We start from the raw sequence: 23,461 nt of genomic DNA, 5'->3' as shown, positions 1-23,461 counted from the left end.
AAGAGAGTGCAAAAATTATAGGGGGGATAAGTCTGTTGAGTATACCTGGTAAAGTGTATGGTAGAGTTATTATTGAAAGAATTAAGAGTGAGACGGAGAATAGGATAGCAGATGAACAAGGAGGCTTTAGGAAAGGTAGGGGGTGTGTGGACCAGGTGTTTACAGTGAAACATATAAGTGAACAGTATTTAGATAAGGCTAAAGAGGTCTTTGTGGCATTTATGGATTTGGAAAAGGCGTATGACAGGGTGGATAGGGGGGCAATGTGGCAGATGTTGCAGGTGTATGGTGTAGGAGGTAGGTTACTGAAAGCGGTGAAGAGTTTTTACGAGGATAGTGAGGCTCAAGTTAGAGTATGAAGGAAAGAGGGAAATTATTTCCCAGTAAAAGTAGGCCTTAGACAAGGATGTGTGATGCTACCGTGGTTGTTTAATATATTTATAGATGGGGTTGTAAGAGAAGTAAATGCGAGGGTCTTGGCAAGAGGCATGTAGTTAAAAGATAAAGAATCACACATGAAGTGGGAGTTGTCACAGTTGCTCTTTGCTGATGACACTGTGCTCTTGCGAAATTCTGAAGAGAAGTTGCAGAGATTGGTGGATGAATTTGGTAGGGTGTGCAAAAGAAGAAAATTAAAAGTGAATACAGGAAAGAGTAAGGTAATGAGGATAACAAAAAGATTAGGTGATGAAAGATTGGATATCAGATTGGAGGGAGAGAGTATGGAGGAGGTGAATGTATTCAGATATTTGGGAGTGGACATGTCAGTGGATGGGTCTATGAAAGATGAGATGAATCATAGAATTGATGAGGGGAAAAGGGTGAGTGGTGCACTTAGTAGTCTGTGGAGACAAAGAACTTTGTCCATGGAGGAAAAGAGGGGAATGTATGAGAGTATAGTTTTACCAACGCTCTTATATGGGTGTGAAGCATGGGTGATGAATGTTGCAGCGAGGAGAAGGCTGGAGGCAGTGGAGATGTCATGTCTGAGGGCAATGTGTGGTGTGAATATAATGCAGAGAATTCGTAGTTTCGAAGTTAGGAAGAGGTGCAGGATTACCAAAACTGTTGTCCAGAGGGCTGAGGAAGGGTTGTTGAGGTGGTTCGGACATGTAGAGAGAATGGAGCGAAACAGAGTGACTTCAAGAGTGTATCAGTCTGTAGTGGAAGGAAGGCAGGGTAGGGGTCGGCCTGGGAAAGGTTGGAGGGAGGGGGTAAAGGAGGTTTTGTGTGTGAGGGGCTTGGACTTCCAGCAGGCATGCGTGAGCGTGTTTGATAGGAGTGAATGGAGACAAATGGTTTTTAATACTTGACGTGCTGTTGGAGTGTGAGCAAAGTAACATTTATGAAGGGGTTCAGGGAAACCGGCAGGCCGGACTTGAGTCCTGGAGATGGGAAGTACAGTGCCTGCACTCTGAAGGAGGGGTGTTAATGTTGCAGTTTAAAAACTGTAGTGTAAAGCACCCTTCTGGCAAGACAGTGATGGAGTGAATGATGGTAAAAGTTTTTCTTTTTCGGACCACCCTGCCTTGGTGGGAATCGGCCAGTGTGATAATAAAAAAAAAATATTATATATATATATATATATATATATATATATATCCTCCATGGGGAAGTGGAACAGAATTCTTCCTCCGTAAGCCATGCGTGTTGTAAGAGGCGACTAAAATGCCGGGAGCAAGGAGCTAGTAACCCCTTCTCCTGTATATATTACTAAATGTAAAAGGAGAAACTTTCGTTTTTCCTTTTGGGCCACCCCGCCTCGGTGGGATACGGCCGGTGTGTTGAAAGAAAGAAAGATATATATATATATATATATATTTCTTTCAACACATCGGCTGTATCCCACCGAGGCGGGGTGGCCCAAAAGGAAAAACAAAAGTTTCTCCTTTCACATTTAGTAATATATACAGGAGAAGGGGTTACTAGCCCCTTGCTCCTGGCATTTTAGTCGCCTCTTACAACACGCATGGCTTACGGAGGAAGAATTCTGTTCCACTTCCCCATGGAGGATATATATATATATATATATATATATAATATATATATATATATATATATATATAATATTTTTTTTTTTTTTTATTATCACACTGGCCGATTCCCACCAAGGCAGGGTGGCCCGAAAAAGAAAAACTTTCACCATCATTCACTCCATCACTGTCTTGCCAGAAGGGTGCTTTACACTACAGTTTTTAAACTGCAACATTAACACCCCTCCTTCAGAGTGCAGGCACTGTACTTCCCATCTCTAGGACTCAAGTCCGGACTGCCGGTTTCCCTGAACCCCTTCATAAATGTTACTTTGCTCACACTCCAACAGCATGTCAAGTATTAAAAACCATTTGTCTCCATTCACTCCTATCAAACACGCTCATGCATACCTGCTGGAAGTCCAAGCCCCTCGCACACAAAACCTCCTTTACCCCCTCTCTCCAACCTTTCCTAGGCCGACCCCTACCCCGCCTTCCTTCCACTACAGACTGATACACTCTTGAAGTCATTCTGTTTCGCTCCATTCTCTCTACATGTCCGAACCACCTCAACAACCCTTCCTCAGCCCTCTGGACAACAGTTTTGGTAATCCCGCACCTCCTCCTAACTTCCAAACTACGAATTCTCTGCATTATATTCACACCACACATTGCCCTCAGACATGACATCTCCACTGCCTCCAGCCTTCTCCTCGCTGCAACATTCATCACCCATGCTTCACACCCATATAAGAGCGTTGGTAAAACTATACTCTCATACATTCCCCTCTTTGCCTCCAAGGACAAAGTTCTTTGTCTCCACAGACTCCTAAGTGCACCACTCACTCTTTTTCCCTCATCAATTCTATGATTCACCTCATCTTTCATAGACCCATCCGCTGACACGTCCACTCCCAAATATCTGAATACATTCACCTCCTCCATACTCTCTCCCTCCAATCTGATATTCAATCTTTCATCACCTAATCTTTTTGTTATCCTCATAACCTTACTCTTTCCTGTATTCACCTTTAATTTTCTTCTTTTGCACACCCTACCAAATTCATCCACCAATCTCTGCAACTTCTCTTCAGAATCTCCCAAGAGCACAGTGTCATCAGCAAAGAGCAGCTGTGACAACTCCCACTTTGTGTGTGATTCTTTATCTTTTAACTCCACGCCTCTTGTCAAGACCCTCGCATTTACTTCTCTTACAACCCCATCTATAAATATATTAAACAACCACGGTGACATCACACATCCTTGTCTAAGGCCTACTTTTACTGGGAAATAATTTCCCTCTTTCCTACATACTCTAACTTGAGCCTCACTATCCTCGTAAAAACTCTTCACTGCTTTCAGTAACCTACCTCCTACACCATACACTTGCAACATCTGCCACATTGCCCCCCTATCCACCCTGTCATACGCCTTTTCCAAATCCATAAATGCCACAAAGACCTCTTTAGCCTTATCTAAATACTGTTCACTTATATGTTTCACTGTAAACACCTGGTCCACACACCCCCTACCTTTCCTAAAGCCTCCTTGTTCATCTGCTATCCTATTCTCCGTCTTACTCTTAATTCTTTCAATAATAACTCTACCATACACTTTACCAGGTATACTCAGCAGACTTATCCCCCTATAATTTTTGCACTCTCTTTTATCCCCTTTGCCTTTATACAAAGGAACTATGCATGCTCTCTGCCAATCCCTAGGTACCTTACCCTCTTCCATACATTTATTAAATAATTGCACCAACCACTCCAAAACTATATCCCCACCTGCTTTTAACATTTCTATCTTTATCCCATCAATCCCGGCTGCCTTACCCCCTTTCATTTTACCTACTGCCTCACGAACTTCCCCCACACTCACAATTGGCTCTTCCTCACTCCTACAAGATGTTATTCCTCCTTGCCCTATGCACGAAATCACAGCTTCCCTATCTTCATCAACATTTAACAATTCCTCAAAATATTCCCTCCATCTTCCCAATACCTCTAACTCTCCATTTAATAACTCTCCTCTCCTATTTTTAACTGACAAATCCATTTGTTCTCTAGGCTTTCTTAACTTGTTAATCTCACTCCAAAACTTTTTCTTATTTTCAACAAAATTTGTTGATAACATCTCACCCACTCTCTCATTTATATATATATATATATATATATATATATATATATATATATATATATATATATATATAGATAGATAGATAGATAGATAGATAGATAGATAGATATATAGGCACTTCTCAGAGCCAACAAAAACATAACTGTCTTTAACTACAATATCAGATCTTTAAGCAAGCATTACGATGACCTCAGCATTACTAAATTCCTTGCATGCCAATATGTCCATCATTACACTAACTGAAACCTGGCTAAAGCCTGATACTACAGATGTCTATGCCATTCCTGGTTACACAGCCATACACAACTGTAGGCCAGACCAAAAAGGGGGTGGCACAGCTATATACTACTCAGACCAACTAGAATGTATCACTAATACTTGCACAAGGGATGAACATGGGGAATATATAATAGCTAAATTCAAATCCAAATACCTACAAAAACCTCTCACATTGATAAACATCTACAGAGTTCCACAATCAAACATTAGCCAATTTAGTCAAAACCTAGGAAGTATGATAACTGATGCACGCATGAACAAAGATCACTTACTACTCTCAGGTGACTTCAATATAAATCTCCTGCAAGACCAGGACCCACACGTTACTGAATTCACAAACACAATGAGTAACTGCATGTTGCTACCAACAGTAACAAAACCTACAAGAGTTATGGAGACTAGTGTTTCCCTACTTGACCACATCTGGACCAACACCATATCCCCTTTAAAATCAGGCATAATTACAGATAATACCACAGACCACTACCCTACTTTCCTCATAACAACCCTTGGTAAATTACCCCAAGACACTACTAAAGTCACCTTCAGACTTCACAATGAGGCAGCCATTAATAACTTCACAACAGCAATAACAAACATTGACTGACACACTGAGCTAGAAATCTATACAGATATTGACGAATGTATTAATAATTTTCTAAAAAAGACCCAATACTTCTATAACAAGCACTGCCCTAAAAAAACTAAACAGATGACAGCTAAGAGACTGAACAGTCCCTGGCTAACACCCAGCATTCTCAAATCCATAAATACAAAACACCAATATGAAAAACAGTACAGAATGGGTCACATAACCAGAGACCAAACAAAACGTTACTCGTCAATCCTAACCAGCCTGATAAGAAGGGCAAAAAAATTGTATTATGAGAACAGATTATCCAACTTACGAGGTGATATAAAAAATAGTGCCAACCCTGCAGGAAAAAGGGTGAGAATTACCTTGGATATGAAGAAAGAGATAATTGCTAAGTACGAAAGTGGAGTGCGTGTCTCGGAGCTGGCCAGGTTTTATACCAAACCCCAATCAACCATCACTACTATTGTGGCCAAGAAAACGACAATCAAAGGAAGCTGTTCTTGCAAAAGGTGCAACTTTGTTTTCGAATAAGAGATCGCAAGTACTCGAAGATGTTGAGAGACTATTATTGGTGTGGATAAATGAAAAACAGATAACAGGAGATAGCATCTCTCAAGCGATCATATGTGAAAAGGCTAGGAAGTTGCATGAGGATTTAATTAGAAAAATGCCTGCAACTAGTGGTGATGTGAGTGAATTTAAGGCCAGCAAAGGTTGGCTTGAGAGATTTAAGAATCGTAGTGGCATACATAGTGTGATAAGGCATGGTGAGGCTGCCAGTTCGGACCAAAAAGCGGCTGAAAAATATGTGAAGGAATTCAAGGATTACATAGACAGTGAAGAACTGAAACCTGAACAAGTGTTTAATTGCGACGAAACAAGCCTGTTTTGGAAGAAAATGCCAAACAGGATCTACATTACTCAGGAGGAAAAAGCACTCCCAGGACATAAGCCTATGAAAGACAGGCTTACTCTCTTGATGTGTGCTAATGCTAATGGTGATTGCAAAGTGAAGCCTTTATCGGTGTATCACTCTGAAACTCCCAGTGTGTTCAGGAGAAACAATGTCCTCAAGGCTAATTTGTGTGTGATGTGGAGGGCAAACAGTAAGGCATGGGTCACTAGAGACCTTTTCTATGACTGGTTACACCATGCATTTGCCCCCACTGTGAAAATTTACCTCCTGGAGAATAAATTGGACCTTAAGTGCCTCCTGGTATTAGACACTGCTCCTGGTCATCCTTCAGACTTGGCAGAGCGACTTTCTGGGAACATGAGCTTCATTAAGGTCAAGTTTTTGCCTCCTATTACCACTCCTCTCCTGCAGCCCATGGCCCAGCAGGTCATTTCAAACTTCAAAAAACTCTACACAAAAGCTATGTTTCAAAAGTGTTTTGTAGTGACCACAGAAACTCGATTGACTCTAAGAGAGGTTTGGAGAGATCACTTTAGCATCCTCAATTGTGTAAACATTATAGGTAAGGCTTGGGAGGGAGTGACTAAGAGGACCTTGAACTCTGCTTGGAAGAAACTATGGCCAGAATATGTAGACGAAAGGGATTTTGAAGGATTTGAGGCTAACCCTGAGAAGTGTATGCCAGTTATGGAATCAGTTGTGGCATTGGGGAAGTCCTTGGGGTTGGAGGCTAGTAGGGAGGATGTGGAAGAGTTGGTGGAGGAGGACAATGAAGAACTAACCACTGATGAGTTGCAAGATCATCTTCAACAGCAAGAGGCCAGACCTGAGGAAACTGCTTCGGAGGAGGGGATAAAGAAATTGAAGAAGTTGCCCACCTCAAAGATTAAGGAAATGTGTGCAAAGTGGCTTGAAGTGCAAACCTTTTTTGATGAAAATCACCCTCACACAGCTATTGCAAGCCATGCTGGTGACTGTTACAATGACAATGTTGTGAACCACTTTAGGAAAGTCATAAAGGAACGGGAGGTACAGGCCTCTATGGACAGATATGTTGTGCGACAGAGGTCCAGTGACTCTGAAGCTGGTCCTAGTGGCATTAAAAGAAGAAGGGAAGTAACCATGGAAAAGGACTTGATACCTCAAGTCCTAATGGAAGGGGATTCCCCTTCTAAACATTAACAACTTTCACACTCTTCTCTCCTCCCATCCCATCAATCATCACCAGATCTTCAATAAAGGTAAGTGTCAGTTTGTGTGTATTAAAATTAATATTTCATGTGATAAAAAAAATATTTTCATACTTTGTGGTGTCTTGCACAGGTTAATTTGATTTCCATTATTTCTTATGGGGAAAATTAATTCAGCTAACTATAATTTCATCTAACGATGAGCTTTCGGGAACGGATTAATATCGTTAGCTGAGGGTCCACTGTACTTCACATTTCCAGGACTCAAGTCCAGCTATAAAAATTTGTTAAATATCTTTGCAAAATCCATTTAGATGTATCATCATTTTCTTTTCCTTCCAAGGCCTCCATAATTTCGTCATAGTGATCTAATAGTTGTTATTATTATTATAATCAAAAAGAAGCACTAAACCTAGATCTTATAGTTGTGATGTGAAAGATTTTCTTGCTCTAAAGCCATGTTGTGTAGCTGATGTTTCTCAGCAAAGTCAGCAGTTTGATGATCCAGAATCCCTCAGAGATTTTTATTTTGTGTGGCTGAAAGCATCTCAAAGTCATTAAGGGGTCAAGTAAATAACAAAAAATTGTAAGAATTCACATATCTCTGGTGAGGAGCTACGGATTGTCCTTTGTGCTTCATTATTGGGATTAACAGTGAGTCCTTAGCAACTTTGAAAAACTTCTGCCAACCATTTTCCCATTTTTTTGAAATCACTTTTAATAGATATATTGTACACTGTACTGTTTTTTTTTTTTTTTTTTTTTTTTTTACAAACTGGCCATATCCCTCCAAGGCAGGATGATCTAAAAAGAAAAATGAAAGTTCATCTTTTTAAATTTAGTAATTTATACAGAAGGGGCGTGTACACTATATATTGATATATTTTATTCATTATACATAACATTTAATTATCATTAACTTTTAAAAACTTTAATTGTTCTTAAAGTACTACTGTATTAAGAAATCTCATATTACTTGCTTTATATTTTGATATGCTAAATATCTTAATTATGTAATATGGATTTGTAGTTGGTGTGGGAGAAAGGAGGGCCAGGTCTTGTGTTTTATACTGATGCACAATACTGGAGAGAACAAGAAGGAGATTTCGACGAACAAACAACTGATGAGTGGGATGTTGACATGTCGGTCTACTATGAAGAAGGTTTGTCCTTTACTTTTTTTTTATTATCACCTACCAAGGCAGGGTGACCCAAAATATAAACTCATTCACCATCATTCACTCAAAAGCTGTCTTGTCCGAAGTACACACTCATCACAATTCAAATTTCTCTCCAAACTGCAACATCCCCTTCCCTCCTTCAGAGTGCAGGCACTGTACTTCCCACCTCCAGGACTCAAGTCTAATAGTAACTGGAAAAATTTTCTTTGTGTCTGGAGGATGCTGTGAAATCCAGTTTTCAAGAAGCTTGTGAATCTTTTTATATATACTGCTACAATATGCATATTCTGACTCCCCATTAATGAATAGATTTCATAAATTCTCATTCATGCTTAGTGTATTGTTACTTGTATGATGAGTGAGAGATGGTCGGTGCATTAAAAAATAAAATCACGTTTTTGTGTTATTATTATATTCATGGAAAAGCACTTAAATCCATAGGATGTAAGGCAGTTGTCAGGTTTGATCTTAGAAAGGAAAGAGTAACTCTAATTCCTTGGTTCAAGAGCTCTTCACTAGCATCAGTGTGCCCACTTCCCTCCATCTTCTGAAAAGTTTGAAATTAATAACTGCCAGTAACTATATTCCTCTGTCTTACTATATGATAAAATAGTAAACTGTATTAAATGATTAAATTGAAAGTATGTAATCTACTGCTGGTGTTTTGGTTTAGCATTAAATAATTACATTTGAAAATAAATACTGTACAACTGATGTTTTGGTTTAGCATTAAATAATCACATTTGAATGGTTTTACAGGTGCTGGAGATCGTGATGCTCAGGATAGTGTTGCAATGTTGCACAGTGACAAACTTCGCTCAGGAAATATTTCTCACTCTGTCTTCAAAACCCCAAGAACTCATGATGATGGGAAAAAGAAAATGAGTAAGAATACCTCATCAGCAAATTTGAAAAAGAGAATTGGTAAGTTACACCAAGGCATCAAAAAAAAAAAAAACATTGTATAAAATGAATTTTCTATTATTTCTTATACTTATTACTACAGTGGTACCTTGGTATGTGATGTAGTTCGTCTGGGCTTGTGAGGTCTCTAGGGAGACCTAATTATATGGTCACACCTTGCCTTGGCAAACGTCTGTCAGCCACGCCTTTTCGGCTTAAGACTGAGGTCTTTTGTTCTGGACGGCGTCAGGTCAAAACACATGGTGCACACCCCATTGTGGGGGTTGCTCTCGGGACAATATAAGCCCAAGGAACAACTGAGGAAAAGAGACTTCGAGCGGAGCTGCTGCTGTATGCAGAGCTCTGAGCAGAGAGACTCCGAGCGGAGCTGCTGCTGTGTGCAGAGCTCTGAGCAGGGAGATTCGAGAGGAGCTGCTGCTGGGGTGCAGGGCTTAGGAGAAGGCTGCTGAAGTCTCTGGAGGAGACTGTTGGAGACACTGGGCAGAGTACTGGCTTGGAGCAGTACTCGGCTGTGTAGGTCTTGGGACCTGTGGCTTAATTCCTGTGGTGAACTGTCCTCTGAACTATATTGTAAGTTACATTCTGTTTTGCCAAGCTAATTGTATTCCCTGTCTCACTACTTATATGTACCACCTCATTTATCAAAACCCCAGTAATGTTTCCTGTTCCCAAATATATTATTGTACAAGGACTTCATAATAAACTGTGTTTGAGTAGAATAGTAATATTCACTGTCCCCATTATTTGCTCGTTTATTCATTATTTTATTTCAAGTAGTGAGAGGGTGAGTAGTGTGGTGGGTAGAGTAATGAGGGGTGAAGGTGTAGTCATCAGTGACCTCACATTACCTACCGTTCGCCTCTAATCACTCGACTCCGACTCTCCTGCCTTACTCCAGGTTACTCCGTTATTCCCCAGTTATGCTTACATTCCAATAATCCCCATACATGACAGGTATACATCCGCTTTGGAATAAGTCCAACTTGGTATATGTCCTGCTTGGACGCAAAAATTTTTGATTGGTATACGACATTTGTGTGGAATACAACTCGCGTGCTAGAACTTGTATGGGTCAGAATGAGTCACGACACTGCACTCTACCCTTGTTTACCTCTCTCTCGAGACAGAGCCACTGACTAGCGTCAGTACGCCCATTGCTACCATTCAGTGAACAACCCACGCTGTAACTCTCTGTGAATTTTCATGTGATTTTGTGTTTTTTCATATAAATTTTTAGTAAATTCATTAACCATGAGTTCTAAGAAAGTTAATGAGAAGAGCCAACCAATGAAGAAAATAGTTAGGATCACCATGGAGGTGAAAAAAGAGATTGTTGAAAAGTATGAAGGTGGCATGCATATCCGGGACTTGGCTGCTGCATACCATATGCTGAGAACAATGGTATCTATGATTGTGAAAAACAAAGATGTTATTAAATCGGCTAACGTTGCGAAAGGGGTGAAATCAATTACCAAATAAAGATCAGGGACATTAGAGCATGTTGAAAAATTGCTTTTGATCTGGATAACAGAAAAACAGTGTGCTGGCAATAGCATATCAGAGGCAATGATTTGCGAAAAGGCAAAACTGATGCATGTCGATCTTTTGAAAAACAAGGCAGGAATGAGCCAAGAAAGTGAAGTGTTTAAAGCCAGCCATGGCTGGTTTGATAATTTTATGAAGAGGACTGGCATTCACAGTGTTGTGAGACACGGAGAGGGAGCCAGTGCTGATAAAGATCCCACCAATGATTTTGTTACAGAGTTTGGGGGGTTTGTGGAGGCTGAGGGTTTTGTTCCCCAACAAGTGTTTAAGTGTGACGAAACAGGCCTGTTTTGGAAGAAAATGCCTAACAGGACCTATATTACACAAGAGGAGAAGGCATTACCAGGACACAAGCCAGTGAAGGATAGGTTAACTCTCTTGTTCTGTGCCAATGCAAATGGGGATTGCAAACTGAAGCCTCTACTGATCTGCCGCTCTGAAAACCCAAGGGCTTTTAAAAAACATAATGTGCAGAAAACTCAGTTACCTGTGATGTGGAGGTCAAACAGCAAGGCTTGGGTAACCAGAGAATATTTCAGTGAATAGTTTAATGTTATGTTTGGGCCAAGTGTAAAAAGTTATTTAGAGGAGAAAAACCTGCCTCTGAAGGCCCTCCTCATAATGGACAGTGCTCCAGCTCACCCTCCAAACTTGCAGGACTATGTGCTGCCGGAGTTTGACTCCATCATTGTAAAGTTTCTCCCCCCTAACACGACTCCTCTCATTCAGCCCATGGATCAGTAGGTCATCAGTAATTTCAGGAAACTCTACACTAAAGCACTATTCCAGAGGTGCTTTGAAGTGACCTCTGACACAGAGTTAACCCTGAGAGAGTTTTGGAAAGATCACTTTACTATCGCCCTTTACATAACTCTCATTTACAAAGCCTGGCGGGAAGTTTCATACAGAATAATGAACTCTGCTTGGAGGAATTTGTGGCCAGAAGCAGTGGCTGAAAGGGGCTTTGAGGGCTTTGAGGCTGTCTGTAGTGGAGGATATTGTCTCTCTGGGCAGGTCCATGGGTCTGCATGTGAGTGATGGTGATGTGGAGGAGTTAGTGGAGGGGCACAGGAAAGAGCTGACCACTGAGGAGCTGCAGGAACTTGAGAAGGAGCACCAGACTAAGATGGACACACTCTCTTCAGGCTCGGAAGAGGAGATAGAGGAAGCCCCTACTTCATTAATCAAGGAAATCTTGGCCAAATGGATGGATGTCAAAAACTTTGCAAAGAAGCTCCACCCCAACAAAGCCGTAATAACCAGACAATGTCACATATCTGAAACATCCTGAGGAGAAGGCAGAAGCATAGTTCTTTGGGCAGATATTTAGTAAAAGTCAAACCTGGTGAGCTTCAACCAGGTCCAGATAGGTAAAAGAGACAGAAAAGAGAAGGGGACTCTCCTTCCAAGCTGTAACATCTCCTCCTCCTCCTCCTCCTCCTCCTCCCTTCTCAGCACTATCCTAGTAGGCACTCGACTCTTTTCAGCTAAGTAAAGTGAGGTTAAATTTGCATTTATTTCATCTAATTCTATTTGTATTTATGTATGTAGTTTAGTATTAAGCAGTGTTTAAATTACATATTTTAGTATTAAGCAGTGTTTACATTATTTTATACAACCCCATCAGTGTATAATATGCCAATAACAATAGGAGTTTTTTTCATGGGAACAGAGTAATCGTTTTCCCTATATTTCTTATGGGAAAATTCGTTTGGTACAAGTCCAAGGTCCTGGAACGGATTAAGGACGTGTACCGAGGTACCACTGTAATTGTATTTTATTTGCTGGAGATTAGATTTTCTTGAATTAACATAATAATGTATAAAATATTAACTCTTTGGTACATAGTATGGTATTATAAATCTCCAGTGCATACTATACAGTGGTACCTCGGAATACGAACAGCTCAAAACGCGAACAGTTATGTAAGTGTATTTATGTAAGTGCTTTTGTAAGTGTATTTTTGGGGGTCTGAAATGGATTAATCTAATTTACATTATTCCTTATGGGAACAAATTGTTTTGGTATCAGCATTCGAACAGCCTTCTGGAACGAAATAAATTTGTATCTCGAGGTACCACTGTATAGTACATAGGATATTAATGTATACAGTATTAATAAATTCAGTAGTGTGCAGTCAGACCTCCATAATTATCAAATTCAAATTTTTATTTCTTTTATGCAGTACACAGATAATGTAGTTTACATGTAAGAAAATATTGTTAAGCACAAGAATCACTAGCATGTGATGCATATTGGGTAGTTATTTGACTGTTGAAGAATCTTTGGCAGTATTCTTGAATACCTGAAGCATGGGTATTTTTTAATTTTTAAAATTAAATTATTGTATATGTATAAATCAATGTTCCTAGACTTGTAATGATGAGATCAATCTTTCTGATAGTCTTAGTAATGATGGTGCTGGCAATGTGTGAAGATATTGGGAAACTTGTTTGTTAGCACTTAAGACTGTCTCAAGTCTTAGATCAAGATTGTTATTACTTTATTATAATGTAGTGCTAAACCCTTAAGGGCAACCAGGTAAACAAGTTGAAATAATTCTGAGGATTTAAGTAAGTTAGTTAACTGAACATATGTGACATGGAAAATTAGACCAGTATTTTATCTTGCAAAGGGCCAACCTCACCTCCAGTAATAGGAGAGTTTGAAGAGCATACCCGAGGCTTTGGTCGCCGACTTCTGGAAGCGCAGGGTTGGCATGATGGACAGGGATTAGGAAAAGATGCTAAAGGTCTTCCTTATGCTCTTGATGGTGATGGACAACATCCTCATGACAAGAAAGGCTTTGGGTAAGTTTTAAATTATAAAATTTATCATATTTGTGTATAATTTACATTTTCGTAAACAAATTTGTAGATTTTGAAGTGAATAACAGTTCCAGCTTTAGATGTTATTAAAAAATAAGAATTATAAAAAAAATTGTACTGTATTTGGTGCTAAGCATATCACAGGTAATAATTCACTTATTCATGCCAAGATAGGCAGTCAGAAAATTTTTTAAGTAACCATAGTGTGCATAAAGTAGTTGGCAAGTGTCAGTGTTTGGTAGTGTCGAGTCAGTATTAAAAGCAAGAATTTTTATTTTACACCATTGATTTTACTGGATAAAAGCTATTATCCTACCTCATCTCATTGCTAGCATAATTTGATTAAAGTGTACAGTAGGTCTACAGCTTGCAATGCTCTATACTTACAAAATTGGTATTTTGGAACCAATTAATTGCTGACGAACACAGACTCGCCATTCTAAATGGTAAAACTACTTACAGCTTGAAAATATCACTTCCAGTAAACTAAACAAGATAGTACAGTATCAATATTTGCTATATGCATTCATATTTTTTGTATGTTTATTTTATGCATATTTGGATCACTAATATTTTTTCATTAGAAGTTGGTCAATGACTGTAAATTTAATAAATATAGCATTATCTTTTCTCTGGTAGCTTTTTACCAATTGCATTGATATTTTGCATATTCATAATTTTATGCAAGTGTAGTAGGCTCACATTTGATTGGTAAAGATTGGTTAAGAACTAAAGATTTCATAATTAAGACAGTCTTGGTTGGTGACATGCTGACTAGGTGGCTACATTCACTTTGTGTACAACTGGTATGGTGCAACAACTCAGACACCTCACACCACCACCCTGCCTCCACTATGCAACTCAGACATGCAGTAATGCTCATCACTCATGTATTCTCACCCAAACATTTCAGCAAACTTCTGATGTAAAACATCTAGGAATGGTTTAGACATTTGCTGAAGAATTCTCTAGCAGTTTAGTTACCACATAATTGAAGTAGTCAGTTTCCTGGTACTGAAAAATAAAATTTTTGTAAAAGTTTAAGGCTTGCTCTAGCAAAATATGAGAGAACTAATAAAAAGCAAATGGTATAAGTACAGTAACCCCAAAAAATAAGATAGCAAAATCATTGCCATAATGTAAGACTGAGGACAGTGCTTTTACAAGAAGACATTGCAGCTCAACATGATAATACAGTATATTACTAGTAAATTAAAAGGATGTTTGGGAAGGTGTGTAAAGGTAGAAAGTTGAAAGTGAATATGGATAAGAGTGAGGTGATGAGGGTATCAAACAATTTAGATAAAGAAAAATTGGATATCACATTCGAGGGAGGAAGTATGGAAGAAGTGAATGTTTTCAGTTACGTATTTGGGAGTTGACTTGTCAGTGGATGGGTTTATGGAGGATGAGGGAAACCATACAACTGATAAAGGAGAAAAGGCGAGTGGTGTGTTGAGGTATCTGTGGAGACGAAGAGCATTATCCATGGAGGCAAAGAAGGGAATGCACGAGAGTATAGTGGTACTAACACTCTTATATGGGTGTGAAGCATGAGTTGTAAATGCTGCAGTGAGAAGGCGGCTGGAGGCAGTGGAGATGTCGTGTCTAAGGGCACTGTGTGGTGTAAATATTATGCAGAGAATTCGTAGTGTGGAAATTAGGAGGTGTGGAGTTACTAAAAGTATTAGTCAGAGAACTGAAGAGGGGCTGTTGAGGTGGTTTGGTCATTTAGAGAGAATAGAACAAAGTATAGAATGACTTGGAGAGCATATAAATCTGTTGGGGAAGGAAGGCAGGGTAGGGGTCATCCCCAAAAAGGTTGGAGGGAGGAGGTAAAGGAAGTTTTGTGGCGAGGGGCTTGGACTTCCAGCAAGCATGCGTGAGCGTGTTAGATAGGAGTGAATGGAGACGAATGGTTTTTGTGACCTGACGAGCTGTTGGAGTGTGAGCAGGGTAATATTTTGTGAAGGGATTCAGGGAAACCATTTAGCCAGACTTGAGTCCTGGAAATGGGAAGTACAATGTCTGCACTTTAAAGGAGGAATTTAGGATATTGGCGATTTGGAGGGATATCTAAACTGTCTTATCTGAGCGCCTCTGCAAAGACAGGGATTATGTGTGAGTGATGGTGAAAATGTTGAGTGATAATGATTTTTTTTTGGGGGGGAGGGGGTTCTTTCTTTTTGGGTCACCCTGCTTTGGTGGGAAATGGCTGATGTGTTAAAAACAAAACAAAAAATGCATTAATGAGAAATCACTATTTATTTCTAGTTACTATGGAGAAAAACTTCATGGTTGGAGAACTGCTTCAAGCACAGGCCAACAGCACCAGTCACGTCTCCCAGGAGCATGCAAGAAGCATCAGAAAGATGTCCTGATATCTACAGTATTTGATTGTCCCAGCACAGTGGATCCTCCAGCACCAACACTTCGCACTCGTGAACCAACTACTCTTTCTCATCGTCATAATTATGTGGCATTTGCAAGAGCTTCAGATTCTAGTTAACTATCACAACTTTCAGAATTTCATTTTTATATTTAATAGTTGTAAATATTAATTCATTTTCATCAAACCTCACAAGAACTTATCTTAACTTTTTTTTTCATGAATCAAAATTTAGTGATTTATTTTTTATATGTTTTATCTTTGATACCTTATTTATTTTTTAAATTCTCCATTCTTTTATGTATTTTAGGAGAGGTTTTCAGTGATTTATACTTCTCAAATACAGTACATGTATGTATAATTTGTATATAAACCACAAAACAATTTATTCATATACAGACTGTATATAGTATATTTTGTAATATATCAGGTTCATCTCAGCTTGCATTGTTACTTACAGTGAGCAAGGACACAAAAATAATGAAAAAATAAAAGTTTGTCCGGTAACAGGTTATTTTTTTTCTTCCAAGGTGAATAAATGAATGATTTACTATAGCATTCTATATATACAGTGGACCCCCGCCTTACGATCAGCTCCCAACTCGAACAATTATGTAAGTGTATTTTTGTAAGTGCTTTTGTACATGTATTTTGGGGGGTCTGAAACGGACTAATCTAATTTACAATATTCCTTATGGGAACAAATTCGTTCGGTAACGGCACCCGAACAGATTTCTGGAATGAATTAATATCGTAAGGTGGGGGTCCACTGTATTTCATATGGAACAGCTGTTATATTGTGTATGTATTATGCATAAAATATTCTTTCATTGTGAAATTTATAGTAAAACTCATAAAAATATGCCATATGTGCATTGCATAAAGCAGGGAATAGCTTTCACTGTTTCCGCCAGACAGCACCGGTTACAGGGTTAAAATTTCACCTAACCTGTGAGACCTTGGCACACACTGCAGGATATTCAAAACATTTCTTGGTCAGAGTGGAAGTTCCACTTACTTGGTTTAGAAATTAAACTGCAATTGCAAATTTGTGACTTTTTTTTTTTTAACACTGGCTGTTTCCCACCATGGCAGGGTGACTCAAAAAAGGAACACTTTCTCCATCATTCACACTATCACTGTTTTGCCAGAGGCACGCAATAATGTGGAGAAAGTATAAGGGCTGTACTGTATTCATCAAGTATATAAAAGCTAGTAGAGTAAAGAATAGTAAAGCAAACAAAAAAGATATTTTTATTTTAAAAGGAATTGACAACAGTGTGTTGAAAAGTCAATATAGTTGAGAAAATAGGGCAGCGCATCCAGTGTAAATACCGTATAACCACTGGGGGTACCATTTTAACAGCCTCCTAGGTAGTGCTTCAACAAGTGATCAGAAATCAATCATTTTTCTACTGTAACAAATATATAAATTAGAACCCTTATTGGTTTGCTAATGGATGGAACCTGAATGCCTCTCATTCTCCAGGCACTGTATGATCCCTAAGAGTTTAGCACTCCCCCATGATTACAATAACTTCAGTGGAGTATTGATGCAGATGACAAAGCCCAATTAACCATGAGAGATACATAAGACACATACAGGTCATTCAAACATATATACACGTAGCTGTAGCTTTACAATACAATGATAATGATAATTTTTATTCTTATAATTTAAGTACGCAATTTATATGTGATTAGTTATGATTGGCATACTTAACAGAAAGACCCAGTTATGTAGAATATAATACACTTTATGTCCCCCTTTACTATGTATATCCGTCTACAAGTGACTGAGTTATATGTGAAACCTTCACTTTATTAAACACATTTGTGAGACTCGCAGTTTACAGCAAGAAAGCAGCCACAGTCACATTACAACAATCAGTTCATTACATACATCATGCCACAATATATGGAAAAAATATGCATGTATAGGAAAGATTGTATAAGGGGAAAATAGCCATGAAACATATAATACATCTTTCGTTTAATAGCAATTTTTTTTTTTTTAACAAGTCGGTTTTCTCCCACCGAGGCAGGGTGACCCAAAAAAGAAAGAAAATCCCCAAAAAGAAAATAATTTCATCATCATTCAACACTTTCACCACACTCACACATAATCACTGCTTTTGCAGAGGTGCTCAGAACACAACAGTTTAGAAGCATATACCTATAAAGATACACAACATATCCCTCCAAACTGCTAATATCCTGAACTCCTCCTTTAGAGTGCAGGCATTGTACTTCCCATTTCAAGGACTCAAGTCCGGCTATATAAAAATAACCGGTTTCCCTGAATCCCTTCACTAAATACTATTACCCTGCTCACACTCCAATAGATCGTCAGGTCCCAAATACCATTCATCTTCATTCACTCCTATCTAACACACTCACGCACGCTTGCTGGAAGTCCAAGCCCCTTGCCCACAAAACCTCCTTTACCCCCTCCCTCCAGCCTTTTCAAGGACGACCCCTACCCCGCCTTCCTTCCCCTACAGATTTATACGCTCTCCATGTCATTCTACTTTGATCCATTCTCTCTAAATGACCAAACTACCTCAACAACCCCTCTTCAGCCCTCTGACTAATACTTTTATTAACTCCACACCTTCTCCAAATTTCCACACTCCGAATTTTCTGCATAATATTTACACCACACATTGCCCTTAGACAGGACATCTCCACTGCCTCCAACCGTCTCCTCGCTGCTGCATTCACAACCCAAGCTTCACACCCATATAAGAATGTTGGTACTACTATACTTTCATACATTTCCTTCTTTGCCTCCATAGATAACGTTTGTTGTCTCCACATATACCTCAACGCACCACTCACCTTTTTTCCCTCATTAATTCTGTGATTAACCTCATCCTTCATAAATCCATTCGCTGACACGTCTACTCCCAAGTATCTGAAAACATTCACTTCTTCCATACTCCTCCTCCCTAATTGGGTTTAATTCTTACAAGATTTGACACATGAACAAACAAATAAAAAAACACTACTATTGGAACATACTCTGAGAGTAGTTAAACTCTCAAAACTCTTCAAAGGTATAGGCTGAAGTACTGCCATGCACTAATGGCCCTTTTCAAGGCAGGTGGAATTGCAGACCTGGAGAATATACAGAATTTTCACTGCATATACAAGTACAATAAAGCACCTCAGTTACTGGGAACGTTGAAGTCCCTTGACCTGTACTCTGTGGAACGCAGGTATGAAAGATACGTGATATGCACTTGGAAAATCCTAGAGGGACTTGTTTACCTGGAGTTTACCTGGAGAGAGTTCCGGGGATCAACGCCCCCGCGGCCCGGTCTGTGACCAGGCCTCCTGGTGGATCAGAGCCTGATCAACCAGGCTGTTGCTGCTGGCTGCACGCAAACCAATGTACGAGCCACAGCCCGGCTGGTCAGGAACCGACTTTAGGTGCTTGTCCAGTGCCAGCTTGAAGACTGCCAGGGGTTTGTTGGTAATCCCCCTTATGTATGCTGGGAGGCAGTTGAACAGTCTCGGGCCCCTGACACTTATTGTATGGTCTCTTAACGTGCTAGTGACACCCCTGCTTTTCATTGGGGGGATGTTGCATCGTCTGCCAAGTCTTTTGCTTTCGTAGTGAGTGATTTTCGTGTGCAAGTTCTTTACTAGTCCCTCTAGGATTTTCCAGGTGTATATAATCATGTATCTCTCCTGCCTGCATTCCAGGGAATACAGGTTTAGGAACCTCAAGCGCTCCCAGTAATTGAGGTGTTTTATCTCCGTTATGCACGCCGTGAAGGTTCTCTGTACATTTTCTAGGTCAGCAATTTCACCTGCCTTGAAAGGTGCTGTTAGTGTGCAGGAATATTCCAGCCTAGATAGAACAAGTGACCTGAAGAGTGTCATCATGGGCTTGGCCTCCCTAGTTTTGAAGGTTCTCATTATCCATCCTGTCATTTTTCTAGCAGATGCGATTGATACAATGTTATGGTCCTTGAAGGTGAGATCCTCCGACATGATCACTCCCAGGTCTTTGACGTTGGTGTTTCGCTCTATTTTGTGGCCAGAATTTGTTTTGTACTCTGATGAAGATTTAATTTCCTCGTGTTTACCATATCTGAGTAACTGAAATTTCTCATCGTTGAACTTCATATTGTTTTCTGCAGCCCACTGAAAGATTTGGTTGATGTCTGCCTGGAGCCTTGCAGTGTCTGCAATGGAAGACACTGTCATGCAGATTCGGGTGTCATCTCCAAAGGAAGACACGGTGCTGTGGCTGACATCCTTGTCTATGTCGGATATGAGGATGAGGAACAAGATGGGAGCGAGTACTGTGCCTTGTGGAACAGAGCTTTTCACCGTAGCTGCCTCGGACTTTACTCTGTTGACTACTACTCTCTGTGTTCTGTTAGTGAGGAAATTATAGATCCATTGACCGACTTTTCCTGTTATTCCTTTAGCACGCATTTTGTGCGCTATTACGCCATGGTCACACTTGTCGAAGGCTTTTGCAAAGTCTGTATGTATTACATCTGCATTCTTTTTGTCTTCTAGTGCATTTAGGACCTTGTCGTAGTGATCCAATAGTTGAGACAGACAGGAGTGACCTGTTCTAAACCCATGTTGCCCTGGGTTGTGTAACTGATGGGTTTCTAGATGGGTGGTGATCTTGCTTCTTAGGACCCTTTCAAAGATTTTTATGATATGGGATGTTAGTGCTATTGGTCTGTAGTTCTTTGCTGTTGCTTTACTGCCCCCTTTGTGGAGTGGGGCTATGTCTGTTGTTTTTAGTAACTGTGGGACGACCCCCGTGTCCATGCTCCCTCTCCATAGGATGGAAAAGGCTTGTGATAGGGGCTTCTTGCAGTTCTTGATGAACACGGAGTTCCACGAGTCTGGCCCTGGGGCAGAGTGCATGGGCATGTCATTTATCGCCTGTTCGAAGTCATTTGGCGTCAGGATAACATCGGATAGGCTTGTGTTAATCAAATTTTGTGGCTCTCTCAAAAAAAATTCATTTTGATCTTCGACTCTCAGTCTGGTTAGCGGCTTGCTAAAAACTGAGTCATATTGGGACTTGAGTAGCTCACTCATTTCCTTGCTGTCATCTGTGTAGGACCCATCTTGTTTAAGTAGGGGCCCAATACTGGACGTTTTTCTCGACTTTGATTTGGCATAGGAGAAGAAATACTTTGGGTTTCTTTCAATTTCATTTATGGCTTTTAGTTCTTCCCGCGATTCCTGACTCCTATAAGATTCCTTTAGCTTAAGTTCGATGCTTGCTATTTCTCTGACCAGTGTCTCCGTACGCATTTCAGATATATTGACCTCTTTTAGCCTCTCTGTTATTCTTTTCCGTCGCCTGTAAAGGGAGCGCCTGTCTCTTTCTATTTTGCATCTACTCCTCCTTTTTCTTAGAGGAATAAGCCTTGTGCATACATCGAGTGCCACCAAGTTAATCTGTTCTAAGCATAAGTTGGGGTCTGTGTTGCTTAGTATATTTTCCCAGCTTATATCGGTTAGGACTTGGTCCCACTTTATGTTTTTGTTATTGAAGTTGAATTTGGTGAATGCTCCCGCGTGACTAGTCTCATTATGTCGGTCTGGGGCTCCACGCATACATGTCTGAACCTCAATTATGTTGTGATCTGAGTATATTGTTTTTGATATGGTGACATTTCTTATCAGATCATCATTGTTAGTGAAGATGAGGTCTAGTGTATTCTCCAGTCTAGTAGGCTCTATTATTTGCTGGTTTAAATTGAATTTTGTGCAGAGATTTAAAAGCTCGTGTGAGTGTGAGTTTTCATCAGAGCTGCCTCCTGGTGTTATTATGCAACAATATTATTTGCTATATTCCTCCATTTTAGGTGCCTTAAGTTGAAGTCCCAAATCTTCACATGTAAATCACACCCTACAGAAGCTAAAGACTCAGCAGACAATGCAACATCCCTCAATTAAAAGCAGTGGTGCCAAGAGTACACTAAGAGACAACACGGTAAGTGTCAGAGGCTCAAGACTGTTCAACTTCCTCCCAGCATACATAAATAACCCCTAGCTGTATTCATGAGGGAGTTGAGCAGGCACGTAAAGTTAGTACCAGACCACCCTGGCTATGGTTTGCATGCAGCCAGCATAACAGCCTGGTTGATCAGGCCCTGCCCCTCAAGGGAGGTTCCTTAATACTGGTGAGAGACTCCTGATACAGGGAATTAGATCTGTGCTCCAATTCCTTGAATTAAGCCTGAATGCCTTCCACCTCCCCCCCCACAGGTGCTGTATAACCCCTATGGGTTTATTGCTCCCCCATAATAAAAATTTTCAGGTCCTGATCCACCATGAGGTGCAGTCTTGACTGGGCCGTGGGGGGGCACTGACCCCCAAAACACCTTCCAAGTATAAGCGCTAACCCCACAATGGTCAAACAGTGCAGCTGTAGGGACATAAAATTTTATAACATTCACATACAACAAAAACAGGACATAATTTGCTCACATGTTATCATTAGTAGTAGTAGTAGTATTGTTATGAAGAAGCATTGAGCAGCGCTGTATAGCCCTTGTGGTTTAGCGCTTCGAATTGTAGAGGAGAGAGAGAGAGAGATTTTGGGAAATGTTGAGTGAATGCATGGGGAGTTTTGAACCAAGTGTGAGAGTACTTGTGGTTGGGGATTTCACTGCTGAAGTGGGTAAAAATGTTGTGGAGGAAGTAGTACATAAATTTGGGGTGCAAGCGGTAAATGAAAATGGGGAGCCTTTAATTGAGCTATGTGTAGAAAGAGGTTTGGTAATAAGTAATACATATTTTATGAAAAACGGGATAAATGAATATACAAGGTATGATTTAGCACGTAATGAAAGTAGTTTGCTAGATTATGTATTGGTGGATAAAAGGTTGATGGGTAGGCTACAGGATGTACACGTTTATAGAGGGGCAACTGATATATCGGATCATTATATAGTCGTAGCTACAGTTAGAGTAAGAGGTAGAGGGAAAAAGAGGAAAATGGCAACAACAAGTAAGAGGGATGTGAAAGTGTGTAAACTAAGGGAGGAGAAAGTTTGGGTGAGATATAAGCAACTATTGGCAGAAAGGTGGGCTGGTGCAAGTATGGGTAGTGGGGGGAGGTTTGTGGTTACAGGAGGGTGAGTGCAGGAGGAAAGAGGAGTGATTGGTGGAATGATGAAGTAAAGGGTGTGATAAAAGAGAAAAAGTTAGCTTATGAGGTTCCTAAACCTGTATTCGCTGGAACACAGGCGGGAGAGATACATGATTATATACACCTGGAAAATCCTAGAGGGACTAGTACCGAACTTGCACACGAAAATCACTCACTACGAAAGCAAAAGACTTGGCAGACGATGCAACATCCCCCCAATGAAAAGCAGGGGTGTCACTAGCACGTTAAGAGACCATACAATAAGTGTCAGGGGCCCGAGACTGTTCAACTGCCTCCCAGCATACATAAGGGGGATTACCAACAGACCCCTGGCAGTCTTCAAGCTGGCACTGGA

General features: G+C 40.1%; 1 protein-coding gene across 1 annotated transcript in view; it reads left to right on the top strand.

Moving 5' to 3' along the window:
- The window catches only part of LOC128705451 (G patch domain-containing protein 3), a 35,191-nt gene extending 18,722 nt beyond the window's left edge, over positions 1–16,469 (top strand). Inside the window, exons 5-8 of the mRNA XM_070096897.1 lie at positions 8,126–8,258; positions 9,036–9,200; positions 13,381–13,555; positions 15,848–16,469. Of these exons, the coding sequence (XP_069952998.1) occupies positions 8,126–8,258; positions 9,036–9,200; positions 13,381–13,555; positions 15,848–16,082 (708 nt within the window). The 3' untranslated portion in view covers positions 16,083–16,469. The remainder of the gene's footprint in view (positions 1–8,125; positions 8,259–9,035; positions 9,201–13,380; positions 13,556–15,847) is intronic.
- Positions 16,470–23,461: the final 6,992 nt, after the last annotated feature.

Source organism: Cherax quadricarinatus, chromosome 55 (genome assembly GCF_038502225.1).
Source record: "Cherax quadricarinatus isolate ZL_2023a chromosome 55, ASM3850222v1, whole genome shotgun sequence".
NCBI classification, from domain to species: domain Eukaryota; kingdom Metazoa; phylum Arthropoda; class Malacostraca; order Decapoda; family Parastacidae; genus Cherax; species Cherax quadricarinatus.
The sequence above is the reverse complement of the archived record's forward strand: the minus strand, read 5'-3'. Positions and strand labels throughout refer to the sequence as shown.